Here is a 17,890-nt window from a genome sequence, read left to right as displayed (position 1 = left end):
CTCAGCCACAGCCATACTTACTTCCTCGCACCACCATTCACTTCCTTTTCTTACACCATCACCCACACGTCTCACACCACACACCTCTTCTGCATGTCCCACCACAGCACTCTTAAACAACTGCCATTCCTCCTCCACACTGCCATTTTCCTGCTCTTTCACTGCTTTCCACTCATCTTTCAATTTTTCCTGATACTCTATCATTTTCTCTCTTTTATCCAACTCACTCACTTTCAAAACCTCCCTGCCACACCTAACCCTCCTAGCTCTCACCCATCTCTTACCTATTCTTAACTTTCCCTCCACCAAGTAGTGGTCAGACATACCTCCACTCTCCCCTCTCAGAACTCTCACATCCAACAGTCTTCCTATTACATTCCTAGACACAACCACACAGTCCATCAATGCTTTATCCACAACCATTCCACCCTCCTGTCTCACCCATGTATACTTATAAATATCTTTCTTCTCGAACAGCGTATTTCCAATCACCATCTCTCGCTCAACACACATCCCTATCATTCGTTCCCCATTTTCATTTCTTCCAGGCACACCATGCATACCAACTACACCTTCAACTGCTACATTTCCCACTCTAGCTTTCAGATCTCCCATCATTACCACATTCACTTTCCCTCCAAAACTCTGCAGAAACTCATCAACATCATTCCAGAAAGACTTCCTCTCTTCTTCATCCTTTTCACTACCAGGCCCATATGCACTCACAAACACCCACAACTCACGTTCAAATTTCGCTTTCACCAACATCAGTCTCGATGACATCTTCCATTCAATCACACACTGCTGTACTTCCGGACGCACTAACAAGGCCACACCTTCTCTTGCCCTTCCTCTATCAACACCTGACAATCTTCCATTCACACTTCCAAACATAGACTCACCCTTCCCTTTCATCTTCGTTTCACTCAAAGCTAACACATCCAACTTTCTTCACACAAACATTCTCCCAATCTCCTCCCTTTTAGCCTCAACCGTGCTACATCCACGCACATTCATTGACCCAATCTTCAGGGTACGGGGATAACTCAATCCCCCATCCCTTTCTTTGGCCTGTCTCTTTTTAGGAACTAAAAAACAGAGGAGGGGGTCCCTAGTCCCCTCACCCCGCACCTTTTAGTCGCCTTTTACGATACGCAGGGAATATGGTGGCAGTATTCTTCCTAACACAACCTGGCCGCAGAGTAGTAGTACCACCCCATAGTGCGGCCAGATATATATATATATATATACGTATGTATGTATAAGGGTGTCCCAGAAAGATGTATACACACTTCGGCAATAGAAGCTATAATAATTATTTGAAAGCTAAATAAATACATTTATATTGAAGAATAAATGTTATAATCATGATTTAAAAAGTTCCAAAGTCTATGCTCGAATGACAATTTTATGTAAGGTGTTCAAGTTGTCCTTGCGCAGCAAGGCACTGCTCGCATCGTTAAAGCACAGGGTTGCAAACGGCACTTAACTGCACGACACTTCTATTCAGTTGGAATCTTTGTTTAAGTGTATTGAGTTTTGTTACATAGACTCTATTCTTAAGGTACCCTTACAAACAGAAGTTAAGTGGTGTTAAATCTGGTGAACGCGGAGAGTATTCAACACTGCCTGTTTGACCGAGCCATCTGTCTGGAAATGTTTAGGTAATTTCCTGATATCACAATTAAAATGGGATGGTGCTCCATCTTGTGGGAAATAAATTTAATCCTGACTGAAGAATCCATAGTATGACTGGATTTCAAACTACATGTTTCAGATTCCCTGCTCCACTGTCTTTAGACTTTTTATGTTTTCAGTTTTCCAGTAGCACTTCAGTACAAACTTACGTTGGTCGAATGTTAGTCTTTGCCTGTCCATATTCAACGGCGATTCTCGCCTGGAAAAGAAACAAAGATGCAGAATTATAAGCTGTTAAAGGGTGTGAACATTTTTCGGGGACACCCTATGTATCAGGATTTTTGCTTAGCCCCACGCAACTCGGCAAGTGATAACAGCTTTTAAACTATCCCAGCCAGTACACAAGCTTCTTCATGTATGCTGGAAAAACACACATTATACGTGCGTACCATATGTGAAAAGTTTTTGACGCCCCAGCAGGCACCGTTATCACTTCACCACGGCGCGATAAAAGCCAAACCACTTGAATTTTATGAAGAACCAAGTAAATCCGTTCTGGGAGAATATTTTTCAATCCTTTGTCCTGCAAGGGGTGACTTCAGCCTACACAGCAAGCTAACATGATCGCTGGTGAACGGGTCGCCAGCCATCTCACCGTCTCCTCGCTAGAATAGCGGTTGTTGGAGAGATGACTAGCAAATGAATTAATGACGAGTCATCTTATTGTCGCAAATGGTAATTCAGTCACTTAATTGTATTGTTTTGGAGTTGCTTCCTAACTAACGATGACGGTTAAATAAGTATGTGTACTATTTAATATAAGCAGTTATCTGTTGCAAATACACTTTTCAGTACTTCTGTCTACCTATCTATAGCCAGACGCCACAATCCCGCAAGGGGCAGCGCTTGTCTATCAGTTATAGTCCTTTCAGTATATGCTGAGCGTTTGAGTCCTTTCCGGGGATTCCCTCATGTGCGGCGTGCCAAACCTCGTACAGCCCTACTATCTCTCTCTCTCTCTCTCTCTCTCTCTCTCTCTCTCTCTCCATACTAAAAGGAACGCTATACATTTTGTGTTGATAAGCCTATACAGTATGATGAATTATTCGAATTTGAGAAGCCTCTCTCTCTCTCTCTCTCTCTCTCTCTCTCTCTGCATAATAAAAGGAACGTTATCAATTTTGTGTAGATTTATTTATATAATAAGGCTATACAGTGTGATGAATTATTCGAAGTGGAGAAGCCTCTCTGTCTGTTTGTCTGTCTGTCTGGCAGCTAGAGAGTAACTGACCACCTTTTGATTAGCACGGTCGTCCCTGACCGTGTCACCTGTCCCCATGCTCGAAGGAAAGCAACGTCTGACAGCATCGCTGCCAAGTAATGTTGCATTTATACAAAATCATTGCTATTATATATATAAAAAAAGATACATTCATAACACTATATAGCCTTATTAGAGAAGTGAATATATACAAATTAATTTAGAAATAGTAAATAGCTGACATAATTATAAGACAGAGTGGTGTGTGTTGGGCCTGATTTGGCAGAAATGCGCGCGGGGGATTCTCCGGAAAGGCCAACACCCAAACGCTCAGCATATACTGGAAGGACTATAGTTGTTTTACTGGGAGAGGCACTAACCCTCTGCCAACACACTTGTTGACACATAGGGAACACGTATGGGTTGGTTATATGGTTACCACCCAGCGTTGTTAATGGTTTCCTGGCATACCGGAAACTATTAGACCTGCCACTCAATGTAAAGCTGCCTGAAAAGGAAAGAAGAGCAATGAAAAGTTACAGGAACAATGGCAGAAATAGGAAGAGGGGATAAGACACAAAAATAATAATAAAGGCAGAGGAAGAAATATGCAGCACTACATCAAGTGAAAGGATGATGGTCGCAACCATTGCTGTGACTTTAACCCTTAGCTCATTGATCTAATATATAATAGGTCTACCCCTTGGCTGACCCTCAACTCTTCCACCAAGTTTGGTCCAAGTTAGATTAAAAGGTTTTTAGCTACTTAGTTTACACACAAACCAAGTTGAACTTTGGCTTTGTCCTGTGACCTTATCCTTAGATTGAGTGTTCTCAAAATTCTATATATCTATTGCCAGACGCCTCAATCCCGTTTGGGGTGGCCACAAACAAATCGCCTCCAAGTCGCCCTTCCCCCGCCATTTCACTGCCCTGCTCCCAACTCACACCCCTCTCTCTCATATACCTCTTCACCCCATCCCTCCATCTCATCCTCGGCCTCCCTCTCCCTCTTCCCCCCCTCCACCTCACTCACATACAGTCTCTTCGTCAGTCTTATTCTTAGTTTATCTTCAACCCTGCCCCCAAAGTTGGTCTAAATCGGATCAAAACTGTAACTTTGCCATGTGACTACTTCAGACCTATTCGTGTCAAGAACAATAGAGCAGTGCCTCAACCCATCCACCAAGTTTGATTAAAATCTGATCAAAAAGTTATTTTTATTCACACAGGCAGAGAAATAAACACTCCGATGAAAGCAATATCTTGACGCAGGTAAAAAAAAAAAAAAAAAAAATCCATTGATCATGGTAAGGCCTTGCTGCCTTTCATTTTGTCTCTTTCGAGCTCTGACTACCTTATTCCAATCTTCCATCTTCCTGGAGTGAAGTTGAAAGGGGACTGGAGTGATGTGGAGAAAACGGATGCAGCTTTTACTTCATATGTTGCCAAGTTAGAATTTTCCCGCTAGCGCCTAAGATTTTTCACATCTTGCTACCAGAAACCTAGCGCCATTCTGGAGAGTATTGCAGTTAATAATAGCTATATTCTTCAGATGTTTCTATTTTCCTAAATGTTTTCAGGAACTGTACTGTGCTCAGCGAAATTCTGGAGATGTCTAAAAGCAAGTTTAGCTATACTTATGAAGTTAGATCTGACAACTTGTTTACTCAGAGCTCTCGCGAGTCCCGATAACCAGCTCAGGCAGCACTACTGGCTGAACTGGCTCTGTAGCTCAGTCAGCTGGGGACTAGGCTAAGGGAAGTCATGTGCCGATGGTGACTCCTGCGAAATCTATATTCTTACAACTTTTCTTCCAGTTTCTTGGAATACTGAAAATATATCAGTGAAGGTATGTGCTGTTTGCTGTTTCAGAGCAAGTTCTCACTCCGTGATACGAGAGCTATCGTGGTTGTAATTTAGTGAAAACATAGTAAATGCTGATATCAACAAGGAAAAGGAAACACGAATTATCAGCATATCTAAGAATCACGTGTTATTAAGTGATTTAACTGCGTACAGTTAGTATGCGAGTCATTCATAGTTCTCAGTTGTTCAAGATACATTAAGGATAGACTAAATCATACACAGCACTTCGTACTAGAATGAGACTGCTGACGGAAATTATGTATGTTTGTGCCCATTATAGACGAAATGGTCAACATTTGCTCCGTCGCTGTAACTTTTTCATGTTAAACTCGCGTTTACAATGAACATCGTCACAAGACAATATACGTCAATGTCTTGAAACTTTAAGCACATCTAGAGCTCTGTTTGACCATGTAGCATTAATTCTGATTAATTTAACATACTTTATTATGAATTTTGTGCTAGAGGTCTAAAGCGTTTTCACTATAGCTGCCAGCGTTCAGGGGAAGCATTCACAAAGGATCAAAGGCCCGTATTCTCGTCGGTTAAGGAAGCTCCCTAACACCTTGGCGATTTATTTTGCTTATTACACCTTACTCTCCTATCCTGTGTTTTAGAAATCCTTATAATATCGCCATACTCTGTATAAATAGCATACAAAACGAAATTAGCCAGTCAAGTCCAAAAATAAATAGCTAAGGAACAGATGTTAGGGAGCTTCCTAAACAGATGAGAATATGGACCTAAGTCAGTTTTCACGATAAATGAGTCTAGCTTATGTACTGTTTATTATCATGGACCGTTCCATTTCGTCGAATTTTTCACTTTATGCACTTTGGACTGGGTGTGAAGTTTATAATGTCGTCGTCGTTGACGCCGTTGTTGTTGTTGCTGCTGCTGCATAACCCAGGACTGGCTGGCTGAGCAGATCAGTCGACTGCAGGTAAGCAACTGCTCTTATGGCTACGTCCCATAGAATCCCATCACCTTTCATGTTGTCTGTATCTTAATGTGACTTATTGAGTTTGGTATATGATAAACTAAAAGTAAACCCGGTCTTATAAGCAGCTTATGATCAGAAGAGTTTATGAATACGACACCCAGATTTTAATTAGGAGGAGATTTCGTTCCTTTGCAACTTAAACACATCTTCCTTGGCAGAAAACGACAGTTTGGTGTCTACACCCTTTCCGTATCACTTGCAAATAGCATCATATTCTAGCGTTAATATCTTGTATCTCAGCATTCAGCATGGACAGATGGGAAATATACACTTACTATCCATTTCAGAGGCGGAGTTGCGCTGTTTTTCGCAAATATCTCCTAAGTGAATCGTTGGATCAGTATGATATTTCAACACAGTACTTTTGACATCCGGGCCTAATTTATGACCCTTAAACCATACTGCTACATATGTTACATTAGGAGTTTACTGAAGGATATTAAGCCTAATCCAGTCATGAAATCTAAGGTGTTATACAAAATAGGACGAGTGCGACTGTGTGGGGTAGCTCCTCCACTAACACCCTGAACAACCCTCTGACCATTCCTTCCCTACCCCCCAATATCGCGTTCACCCCCTCCCCGTTTCCCTCTTCACTCCCAGTCACACCATCCCTCTCCCATCTTTGCACTTCCGTTTTCTTTTTTCATTCTAATTGCATACATAATATTTGAATATGACAGTATGTATATACTTATCATACATTAGTAATATTATTTAACACAGTTACCTACTGTTGAATACTGGAAGACTGACAACATACACGAGGGAGTGGAACCCATTATTATCAACATCGCCAGTGATGATGATGATGATGACGTCTTCTTTGAAAGTGATGTTTACTAAATTTTGTTATATTGTTTACATAGTTTTATTCCTACAATATAATATATTGCTCCAACTTAATAAATGTAATGGAATGTATGTAATAGTATTTACAATAAAATGACGATGTATGTATGTATATATTAATGAATATTACGCATCATATACAATAGAGCATTGGAGTTTATAATTTTGTAATAATATAAATAGAGACAGGTAAAACAATATATATCAACTGGACCATGTTCACATTTTAGGATTAATACACAGTATTTTAATAATAGTAATAACTTCTCCGAGAAGGTTCAGGCAACAAGTGATACAATTTGCAGTTCGTGAATTTCAATGGTTGACCATAAACACTGCAAACATATAGGCACAGCTTCTATTACATGTACGTAATCATCCTGATGTACAGTACTTTCTACGCGAAATACGACTTGCATCCATTGCAAATAATCATATAAATACGTCTACAACTACATAACATTCTTACATTATAATACAGTGCTGGGATAATGAGGGAGGGACACAAGAGTGATGAAGGAGGCGAGGAGCTCGGGGAGAATAGGAGGGATAACGAGGACGAGAAGGGGGAGAAGTAGGGGTAGTTAAGGAATAGTTTGGGAGGGTGTTGGGGGGGCAACACTTTCCTTCGAATGCGTCAACATGACTTGTCGACTTTCTGTTATTTTTCACGAGTAAACTCCTCACATAACATAAATAGCAATATGGTTTAAGGGTCATAAATTAGGCCCGGATGTCAAAAGTAGTGTGTTGAAATACCATACTGATCCAACGATTCGTTTAGGAGATATTTGCGATAAACAGCGCAACTCCGCCTCTGAAATGGATAGTAGTTAATGTGAACAGTGCATATAATTCGACAAAGGTCCTCCATCCCTTTCGGCTCGGCTGATAAGCTCCAGTCAAGTTATCCGTAGTTTCACACCTAACAGTCGCTTTTAACTGACAGAAGTATGGGAATGTCTCAGTAAATTACATTTTCCACAGCCTGAATTCAGTTCCTTCACAACAATGACGTATTTTTGCATTTTATTCTCTGCCACCACTATACTATTTACTCTGACTTAGCCGAAAGATGCCATCTCACCGTAAAGGAAAGTACAGTACAGTTCAAAGGAAAGTAACAAGTGTAATTCACGGGAAGTGGGGGAAAGTATAATTCATACGGGGAAAGGTGGTTATAGCTGTAGTGCTGTGAGGAGATAGAAATTATTAAGTCTGGCGGCTTGTACGACTCACTAGACTGAATAAAATTGTACGGCGTTATGTAGATTAGAAGACTGGAATAATTACTGATAGGATCAGTGGTGACAGTTTTAACGCCAGGCTCATCTGACTCAGCCTCAGCTGAATTAAATCGTTTGGTGTGTTGGAATAGAACTAGAAAACAAAAAATTTTCTTATAAAATGATCGTTAAGTAGGAATGGCAAAAGTGCACAGATGAGAGATGAAAAAAAAAAAAGCACAGAAACAAGAACATTCCATCAGCTACAAATACATGTTTGTGGCTAAGTTGTGGGATGTAGTAATGGCATAGGCCTCCAAATCTGCAAAGGGCAAAATTGCTGAGATAAGAGGTGAAAAAAGCACAGAAACAAAAGAGCATTCAGGCTGGGAGGAGATTTGGAGACCTATACCCTTTACTACAGCCCACACTTTAGCCACAAGCTTGTAGTTGGTGGAATGTAGTAATGGGAATAGGTCTCCAATTGTAATAGGTCAAGGTCACCAAAATGGCTGCCAAAGGTCAACTAGTTGACCTTTGGTGACCTTAACGTTGACCCTGTGTGTCCATTTTCGAAATCGTCCAAGATTTTGGCCATCTCTTGATACCCTGAAAGTTTCATGTTGATAGCTCAAGCCGTTCATGAGATTCTGGTATATTGTTTACCCACACACAAACAAAGCCAGCCAGCCAAACTCACAACTGAAAACATTACCACCCCGCTCGCTTCGCAACATAGGTGGTAAGTGAGCGGGGTGGCATTGTTTTTAGTTTTGAGGTTGGCTGGCTGGCTTTGTGTGTTTTGTACATCCTGAATTTGTGTCAACTCAGAAATGTGGGTGCAAAATTATGTGCCGAGGAAAAACTTTCCGGCCACGAGGGTGGTGAGATCCCATCGTGAGATGGCTTTGATTTTTTTTTTTTTTTTTTTTTAACCCCTGAATACTGGGATTTCTCTCGACTGAGCAAACTCGTCTGGTGTGGGCATAAATAAATATATGTGCCAGTAGCAGAGAATACGTTATTCGAGACAAGTTTTTAAAGCCTCTGAATGTAAGGATTGTTCCTGGCTGAATTTAGCCGAGAGAGAGGGAGGGGGGGGGGTGCATCGTAATTCCAGCCTCAGGAAAATGTCAACTACTCTACCAGCATTTAGAGAACGCCTGCCTTCATTATCGCTAACTCGCTCGAGCAAACAAACATCTACTGCCTTCGTTATTATACAAAAGGTTGGTGGATGCTAGAGATGCAGTGCTCATGGTTACTCGTTTCATATCATCTTAGACAGACATACATCCAGACAGATAGAGACAGAGAATGTAGCCAATATAAATAGGATTAGTGTTGGAAAAAAGCAGTTTAGTGTTTAATCTTAATATCATGGAGTTCCTCACGATCTATGCTGTCCCGGCCACGACTACCAACATTCATCACAACTACCAGCATCCACCACAACTACCGGCATCTACCACAACTACCAGCATGCATCACAACTACCAGGGGAAGGGTGGGGTGGATTGGGGAGGGGTAGGGTTAGGTGTGGGAAGGCATTGCAGAGATTGGGTGGGGGTGGGGTGCGGTAGGACAAAGGTGGGGAAGGATGAGGAAGGTGAGTTTAGGGTTGGGGTGGGAAAAGTGGTGCATGGGTGGGGTGGGGTGGGGAAAGGGATGGAGTTGGGTGGAGGAAGGTGTAGTAGAGGTTGGACAGGGGTGAAATTGAGTGAGGTGGGTGAGGGATGGGGTGAGGTGAGGGATTGAGTAGTATGAGGGATGAGGTGGGTGCAGTGGTGTGAGGTGAGGGATGCAGTAGGTGGGGTGAGGGACGGAGTGGAATAGTGTGCGAGACAGGGTGGAGCGGGGTGAAGGAAGGTGGGGCAAAGATGGAGTGGGACGTGATTGGGGTGGGGGCAGGGATGGGGTGCTTTGGAGTAGGCTCAGACGTGACAAAAGTCACGAGCTGGCTGTCGTCTGAGATGTGATGGGATAAGTAGCCTCTCAGATTACACCTTTACAGTTCTTTCATGCATCTGTCAGAATTTGTACCACTAAGCCTTGCAGCCAGGGAACCGTTACCGTATGTTTTTCGTTATACAGGGTGTAACATCCTCGTACACTCCGCCACATGCTGTTTCGTGTACTGTGAGAACGGCTTAGTCGGCGTTATCAGTGTCTGCCTTGTATCAGTCATTATTTCTAACTCCGACTGCCACATCCACGTCCATATCAGCAGACTGAGCCTTCCTCATAACACAAAAGATAACACTGTCAGGTGAGTTTCTAGTGCTATTTAAGGGACTTTTTTTTTTTTTTTTTTTGGCCATCTCATGACGATTATTTTCAGTTTAGGACAGACTTCTCGAACTGGAGGGGTTAGAAATAGTTCTAACATACCCCTTCCTTACGAGATGCCATCCCAGTGCAGAATAAAAGAGTCTGAAAATAGCAGAAATATATTAAAAACGACGTCGCCCGAAACTGAAAGGGCTAAGCAATCGTTAAAATAAAAGCACAGTGAAGGACAATATATATATATATATATATATATATATATATATATATATATATATATATATATATATATATATATATAATCATCAGCCGTTTGAGTATCCAATGCAGGACCGGCCTATCCCGACCGAAGTCGGGACGAAACAGCCAATGTATTTCTACCAAGTGGCTTTGGCTGTCCGGTAGAGATTGTATGTAGGGTAAGAAGTGCTTGTAAGTGTAATTGTAGTGTTGGAGTGGCTCTGGATGTGCGTGTAGTCTGTGAACCAAGTGTAATCGGCCAGTGCAAGCCGACTGGGTGCAAGCATACTTTATAGTAAGCGACACTGGTTCAACCACAGCACCCCTCGTGTCCGCCAATGCAGTAAGTGGCCAGGTGAATCCTCCCAAAGTTAATTACCCCGGCGGGGCGCGAACCCTGGTTCACCCGTGTACGAAACGCACACTCTACCACTGAGGCTCATATATATATATATATATATATATATATATATATATATATATATATATATATATATATATATATATATATATATATATATATATTCCTTTGCGTCTGTCTCATACTTAGGTCATGTCCGTCTCTGCTCCCTTGCCCCATCATATCAAAGACGATCATCCGTGGGCAGAGTAACGCAGCCTACCAAGGTCCGTATTTTCTTTCGTTAAGGAAGCTCCTTAACATCTCTTCCTCAGCGATTTACTTTAGGATATGGGTGGTTAATCTTCTTTTGTACCTTATTTATACAGAGTATGGTGATATTGGAAGGACTTTCATGACACAGGATAGGACGGTAAGGCGTAATAGACAAAACAAATCTCTTAGGAAAGGGTGTTAGGAAGCTTCCTCAACCGATGAGAATTCCACCCCAAGTCACCCAGCTTACGGCAAGGGGCTGTATTATACGTGGCACAGGAGGTTTTGTAACACCTCTTTCTTACCGAGTTATTTTGCATATTATACCTTAACATTTCCTTGTATGTTATTTACATTGTGTTAACATCGACATATTGTATCCATATCATACAAGACGATGTTTAGTTGCAATGTGTGGAATAAATCGCTAAGGAATATGTGTTACGAGATCTCCAGAGTCACGTAGGATACGACTCAGGGTAGGAGGAGGCAGTGGTATAACAATTAGCACATTCAGTCTGCAACAAAGAAATAATAATAAGAAGAATTCTGAAATTCCTGAAGCGATATTCATAGAGCTCCACATTCCAGATGAAAATACTTTAGTTATCACTGTAAACCTAATATAAGGGACTTCTGGTATGACTCAAATTATTTTACGGATTTGAATCCGTGACCTTGAGATCAAAGTCAAGGTCATTCATACTATGCAAATCATGTTCACTCATGACCCACTACATTTCCACCGAGTTTGGTCAAAATCGGCCAAATACTTTCCGATTTAGCACTTGCAGGAATGAGGCGGCCATTTTAATTTTCCTTAATATCTCAAAAAGTACTTGTTGAATCTCAATATTATCAATACCCAGGGGCACTATAGTCACGGTGCGCGACTCTGAGGATGTTATTATCGTGCCCTGGCAACCTATCATTCAAAAGTGCGTCTGATTTTTTGTATAATATGAGACGCATATGATTCGTGTATAGTATGTTCGTGTATAATAATATTCGTGTATAATATATTCGTGCATAATAATATGATTCGTGTATAATATGATACGAAATCGGACGCACTTTTGAATAGTAGGTTGCCAGGGTACGATAATGACAACCTCAGGGTCGTGCGCTGCGACTATAGTATAAGTTGACGACTACATACTGGAACATTTGCAAAGCAGTCAGTGCAGTAGTTTTTGTTACGCAGGAGAGCACAAAAAAAAAAAAAAAAATAGGGGCGCTAGTGAGGCGCTAGTGCTAGGAAAAAATTTTTTGTGCCCAAAGAAGCCTACAGCATTCCTGAAAATTTCAAGTCTCTATCTCGAACGGTCTTGGAATGTCAGCCTTCTAGATCTCCCCCCCCAAAAAAAAAAATAATAATAATAATAATGGTAATATCTGCAGTATCATTAAGAACTCCACAGAATGTGGAGTTTACAATGATAATTCCAGAGCCAGCCAGTCTCGTTCATAAATTTTGTTTGCTCCAGTTTAACCAACAGTACAGTTAGGGATCGGGATGTAGATTCTGTTGTTGCGTGTCGTTTTCTAGGTAAAGACTATGATCTAAGAAAAACTGATTGTCTGCTTTCAAGGATATTCTGGACCCTTAATTGTGGTCTGGTGTATAGCAGTGTGGTGTGGGAGGGTGATTTTGTGTGATGTGAGATGAGGAAATTGTATTGTGTGCTGTGTGGTGTGATGAAGTGTTGTGTGGTGTTGTGTGGTGTACAGTAGTGTGGTGTGGGAGGGTGATTTGATGTGATGTGGGATGAGAAGGTTGTATGGTGTGCTGTTTGGTGTGATGAAGTGTGGTGTGGTGTGGTGTACAGTAGTGTGGTGTGGGAGGATGATTTTCTGTGGTGTGGGATGAGAAGGTTGTCTGGTGTGTGGTGTGGTGTGGTGTGCAGTAGTGTGGTGTGGGAGGGTGATTTTGTGTGGTGTTGGATGAGAAGGTTGTATGGTGTGCTGTGCGGTGTGGTGTGGTGTGGTGTAGTGTAGTGTACAGTAGTGTGGTGTGGGAGGGTGATTTGTGTGGTGAGGGATGAGAATGTTGTTTGGTGTGCTGTACGGTGTGGTGTGGTGTGGTGTGGTGTGGTGTGGTGTTGCTCCGCTAAAAGCTCTTAACTGTCTACGGGAATGAAGCATGGTGTTTCCGAAATTCGTTAGTGAGAGACAGATGGACAGGACCTTTCCTAGAAATGATGGTTCCACACTTAAAAACATTCGACAAAGGAAAAGGAAAAATGGAAAAGTTGAAATATTAGATGGACTTTTGTTCTCGACTGTATATCTATTTATGCACATTTTATCATGTTCTCGTGGCCTTAGGAGACTCCGAGGCACCTCCTCTTCAGTAATATTTTCTGTATTGCAACTTAACCCTTTCAGTTTTACTTTTTGCTATCTGACAAATTTTTAGGATAGGTTACTTTAATTATGCAGGTCAGCTATACCCTCAATTAACACCTTCATTGCCAGACACCTCCTTTAATCCGTCTGAAGGTAACAAAGAAGGGAATGAAGAATGAGTCACCGAACAGAAGCAGTTAATTTTCCATTGTACATACCGGTATATGTCATTCTCGTCATTTTATTATCGTCGTACCTTGAATAGATATAGAAGAGAATATTAACCCCTTCAGCATGCTGACGTATATTATATGGTGTATAATTTTGTTACCTACCATCATGTTATTTCAGTCAACTTAGCACAGGCATCTTGTTGTGAAGAGGTTGATGATAGCTGTGCCCAGCCTCTCCAGTTCAAGTGAAAGAGCTCCTGAGCTGAAGAAAATCGTGTGTCTGTGGCGTGCACAGTTTAGGGGGCAGGGGCTATAGCTATAGGAGAAATTTAAAAAATAAAAAAAATCCGCTCTTTTGCCGGTTACAAGTCGAACAGTGACAACAATATCATGATGAGAATTATATCCGTCTGAACACCAGGCCTCCTGAAACATACAAGTTCTGAGAGAAAGAGGTCAGTGTAAGAGGGCAAGGGCATGTGACTGTAGCCCCCCTGAGCCTTAACTGTGCATGTTCCTGCATCTGCTGGTAGCAAGAATAAATTAGAAACTACGTCATCGGATCTGATAATTAAATCCGTTCTTACGAGTCCAATTTATTCATCCTACCGTCGGACGACTTTATTTAGCAGTAGAGAAATCCCCTTTCATGAAGGGGCTATACCAACCCCCCCACCCCCTCACCCCCACCCTGTTCAAAAGCTGAATAAAGTTATCTGGTGGTGAAGAGAAATTTTTAAATCAAATGACGTGTCATGGGAGCCTCATAAACCCAAGATGACCCTCTGAATCCGGTGAAGTTGTTACTTATTTCCATACAATTTTATTCAGCATGGGATACATATACATATATATACTGTACTGTATATTATATATATATATATCTGTATCTATCTATCTATCTATCTATCTATCTATATATATATATATATATATATATATATATATATATCGCTTGGTAGGAATTGATATACCGTAACCATATATAAAAAAAATCACTATTATAGCTCTCCACTAAGCTGAATACGAGTATTATAATTCGGAGGTCGCTGAAGATACAGCAAATAGTAAATTCATCATCGGACTGAAGGGGTTAACGCGGCCCTTAGTTTGTGTGTGTGTGTGTGTGTGTGTGTGTGTGTGTGTTTATCGCCGAGTCCTTTTTTCCTTCATTTTTTCCTACACCAGTCTCAGCAGAGCGGAAGATATCTCGAAAAAAGGGAAAACGATAGAAGTGTATAAAGATCTTGTCCTGTTTTATCACAAACCTGATTACTGGCATCCCTTGTGGAAATGTTGATAGTTGTGGTGGATGGTGGTAGTTGTGGTGGATGGTGGTAGTTGTGGCGGATGGTGGTAGATGTGATGGGTGTTGGTAGTTGTGGTGGGTGTTGGTAGCTGTGGTGGATGTTGGTAGTTATGGTGAATGTTGGTAGTGTGAATGTGAATGTTGGTAGTTGTGTGGGTGTTGGCAGTTGTGTGGGTGTTGGTAGTTTTGGTGGGTGTTGGTAGAGTGGTTGATGTTGGTAGTTGTGGTGGGTGTTGGTAGAGTGGATATGTTGGTAGTTGTGGTGGGTGTTGGTAGTTGTGGTTGGTGCTGATAGTTGTGGTGGGTGTTGGTAGTTGTGGTGTGTGTTGGTAGTTGTGGTGGGTGTTGGTAGTTGTGGTGGGTGTTGGTAGAGTGGTTGATGTTGGTAGTTGTGATGGGAGTTGGTAGAGTGGTTATGGTGGTAGTTGTGGTGGGTGCTGATAGTTGTGGTGGGTGTTGGTAGTTGTGGTAAGTGTTGGTAATTGTGGTAAATGTTGGTAGTTATAACTGTCAACACATACCACATCTTCCAACATTATCTGAAGGTCTTATCACCGGACGCGTGTGTCCTGTCCACCTCTCTCTCTCTCTCTCTCTCTCTCTCTCTCTCTCTCTCTCTCTCTCTCTCTCTCTCTCTCTCTCTCATGCTAATTTGACCTTCATTTGAGTTCTTTTGCATCTAATTTCACGTAGTTCATTGGCTCATAAAGGCAGTTCTACAGCTCTGCATACTTTCCATAGCTCTTCTTTGTGACTAGCATCATATCCTGGTGTTATTCTATCAGTACAACTCAGTTTTCAAGATAGAGAGGTAGGAAGTTTAGGCCAAGTAAGAATAAAAAGAGTATAGTTGGGTGCTTTCTTAAACCGAATGAAAGCGTCTGGTACAGAGGCAAGAATGAACTCCAAATGACGTCCTCGGTGTGTGTAATTCACCGGGTCGGTCAGGATCACTTGATGGTCGTGATCGTCAGCTTTTACCCTCCCGGAAAGGAGCTGAGAGCTCATATAGTCCGATCTAAGGGCAAGGCTGTGACCTTCACACACGCACACACCCGTCCCCTTGCTCAAGGGGGACAGTAACCACCCACTTCGTCAGTGAAACTTTTCGCAACCTGAGCGAGGCGCGAACTCCCGTCTACCAGATGGCAAGCGAGAACGCTACCACTGAGCCAGCGAGCGGTGTGTGTGTGTGTGTGTGTGTGTGTGTGTGTGTGTGTGTGTGTGTGTGTGTGTGTGTGTTCCAATCAAATCCACGGTAAATTACAACAGTATTTCCTATTAAATTACCACCGCAACCCATAAAGCTGATCTACACAATGTCCACCAGCCTACATTATCGGTTGTACGAATTTACGAAAATGACGCAATATTGTGGAACACCTCCATGCCAGAGAAAGAGGATTTACTTTAATCAAGCCGCTGCTGGAGAGGGACGCCTTCACGTGGTGGCATCGATATAGCTGGGTGGCTCCACTGCTTGGTTATACAAACTTCCTTCAGCTCCCTCCATATCCCCCCAAAAGATGATGATGGACTGTAGGAGGAGGAAGAGGAGACTTTCAACCTGTAGTCCACTGGGTTCATATTTCACCTAAACCTGGGGAATCTACTACTACTACTACTACTACTACCACTACTACTACTACTACTTCTTCTTCTTCTTCTTTGCTTTAACTTGAATTTATTGTACAGTACTTCGAGCAGGACTGGGAATATTATTGAACTGTTATCATTTAGCCTAAATTACCGGTATGTTGTTTCAGTAGTTCAGGATAGGGGAAAATGTAGGCTATAACATTTTTTTAGTCACTGTGTACGGTACTCACTTCCTCGTTCTATGCCATGTTAAGTAGAGGGATGGTGATGAGGAACGGTCAGTAAAATGAGATACTATAGGGTATTAACATTACTCTCATTTCTCTTCCAGCTTTTACCTTCCCTTTCAGGATTGGCAAAGGAAGGGTCGTGAAGATACCAACTTTCCAACCTAGAATATATTTAACTTTTTTTTTTTTTTTTATGGTGATGTGACTGGAAAATAAGACACGGACTCTCTTAATAGTTTCCTTTACCTTCATTTCCTTTCACCCCATTCAGGACTAGTGGAGAGATGGTGAGGGTGTGGTGGCGTGGTGTGGTGGTGGTGGTGATGATGGGAGTGATAGTGATGGGACAAGAAGAGGAAGATGGGCAAGAAAGATGTCACTCTCAGAAGACCTGTGGTGAATGTATACAGATCCCGGACTGCATTTGGTGTTCGCATCCCATCAGCTCACAGGTAAAGGGTCAACTGAGAATTAAAGGTGAATGGGTGGTGGTGATGATAATGATGATGATGGTGATGATGAAGTTGATGATGATGATACTCGTTTTATAATCATTATTATTATTATTATTATTATTATTATTACCATTATTATTATTACCATTATTATTATTATTATTATTATTATTATTATTATTATTATTATTATTATTATTATTATTGTCATTATTATTATTATCTAGTAGTAGTAGTAGTAGTAGTAGTGTAGTAGTAGTAGTAGTAATAGTGGTGGTGGTGGTGGTGGTAGTGGTGGTAGTAGTAGTATATTTTACTACTATTACCACTACTGCTAGCACTGCCACTCCTACTACTACTGCTACTACCAAAACTATTACTACTGCTGCTGCTGCAAACATCATCAACAACAACAACAGCATCAGCAGCAACAACAGCAATAACAAGAACAAATTATGCACACGTCACTGTTGTCAGAGTGTCGGTAGACACTGTGTAGGGATGGCTCCTACATGCTCATAAGTCTTAACATATATATTCCTTCGTAGCACGCGACACAGATATGCTGATTTTTAAAAATCATCTAGCTTCAATCGTCACGTTTTTCTATACCTAAAACATCAAAAGTAGCTAAAACATAGCTTTAACGCCCTAAAACACAGTCGACAAAAAGTTTTCTCCATATTCTTTTCTTTATTCTTACATCATTTTAGCTCAAAAATGGCAAAACCAATCACCCCCTTAATTTTTTCACTTAGGGGTTTCATTTTCCACTGTCTGA

General features: G+C 41.4%; 1 protein-coding gene across 1 annotated transcript in view; it reads left to right on the top strand.

The window, feature by feature from the left end:
- The first annotated feature begins 4,646 nt into the window (after positions 1-4,646).
- The window catches only part of LOC145415727 (integrin beta pat-3-like), a 59,505-nt gene continuing 46,261 nt past the window's right edge, over positions 4,647-17,890 (top strand). The window contains exons 1-2 of the mRNA XM_080284955.1: positions 4,647-4,751; positions 16,926-17,106. Coding sequence (XP_080141081.1) covers positions 16,939-17,106 — 168 coding nt within the window. The 5' untranslated portion in view covers positions 4,647-4,751; positions 16,926-16,938. The remainder of the gene's footprint in view (positions 4,752-16,925; positions 17,107-17,890) is intronic.

This window comes from Coenobita brevimanus, chromosome 103 (assembly GCF_032717465.1).
Source record: "Coenobita brevimanus isolate Jiangsu-jjx chromosome 103, ASM3271746v2, whole genome shotgun sequence".
NCBI lineage: Eukaryota > Metazoa > Arthropoda > Malacostraca > Decapoda > Coenobitidae > Coenobita > Coenobita brevimanus.
This window is presented reverse-complemented; position numbering and strand designations above follow the sequence as displayed.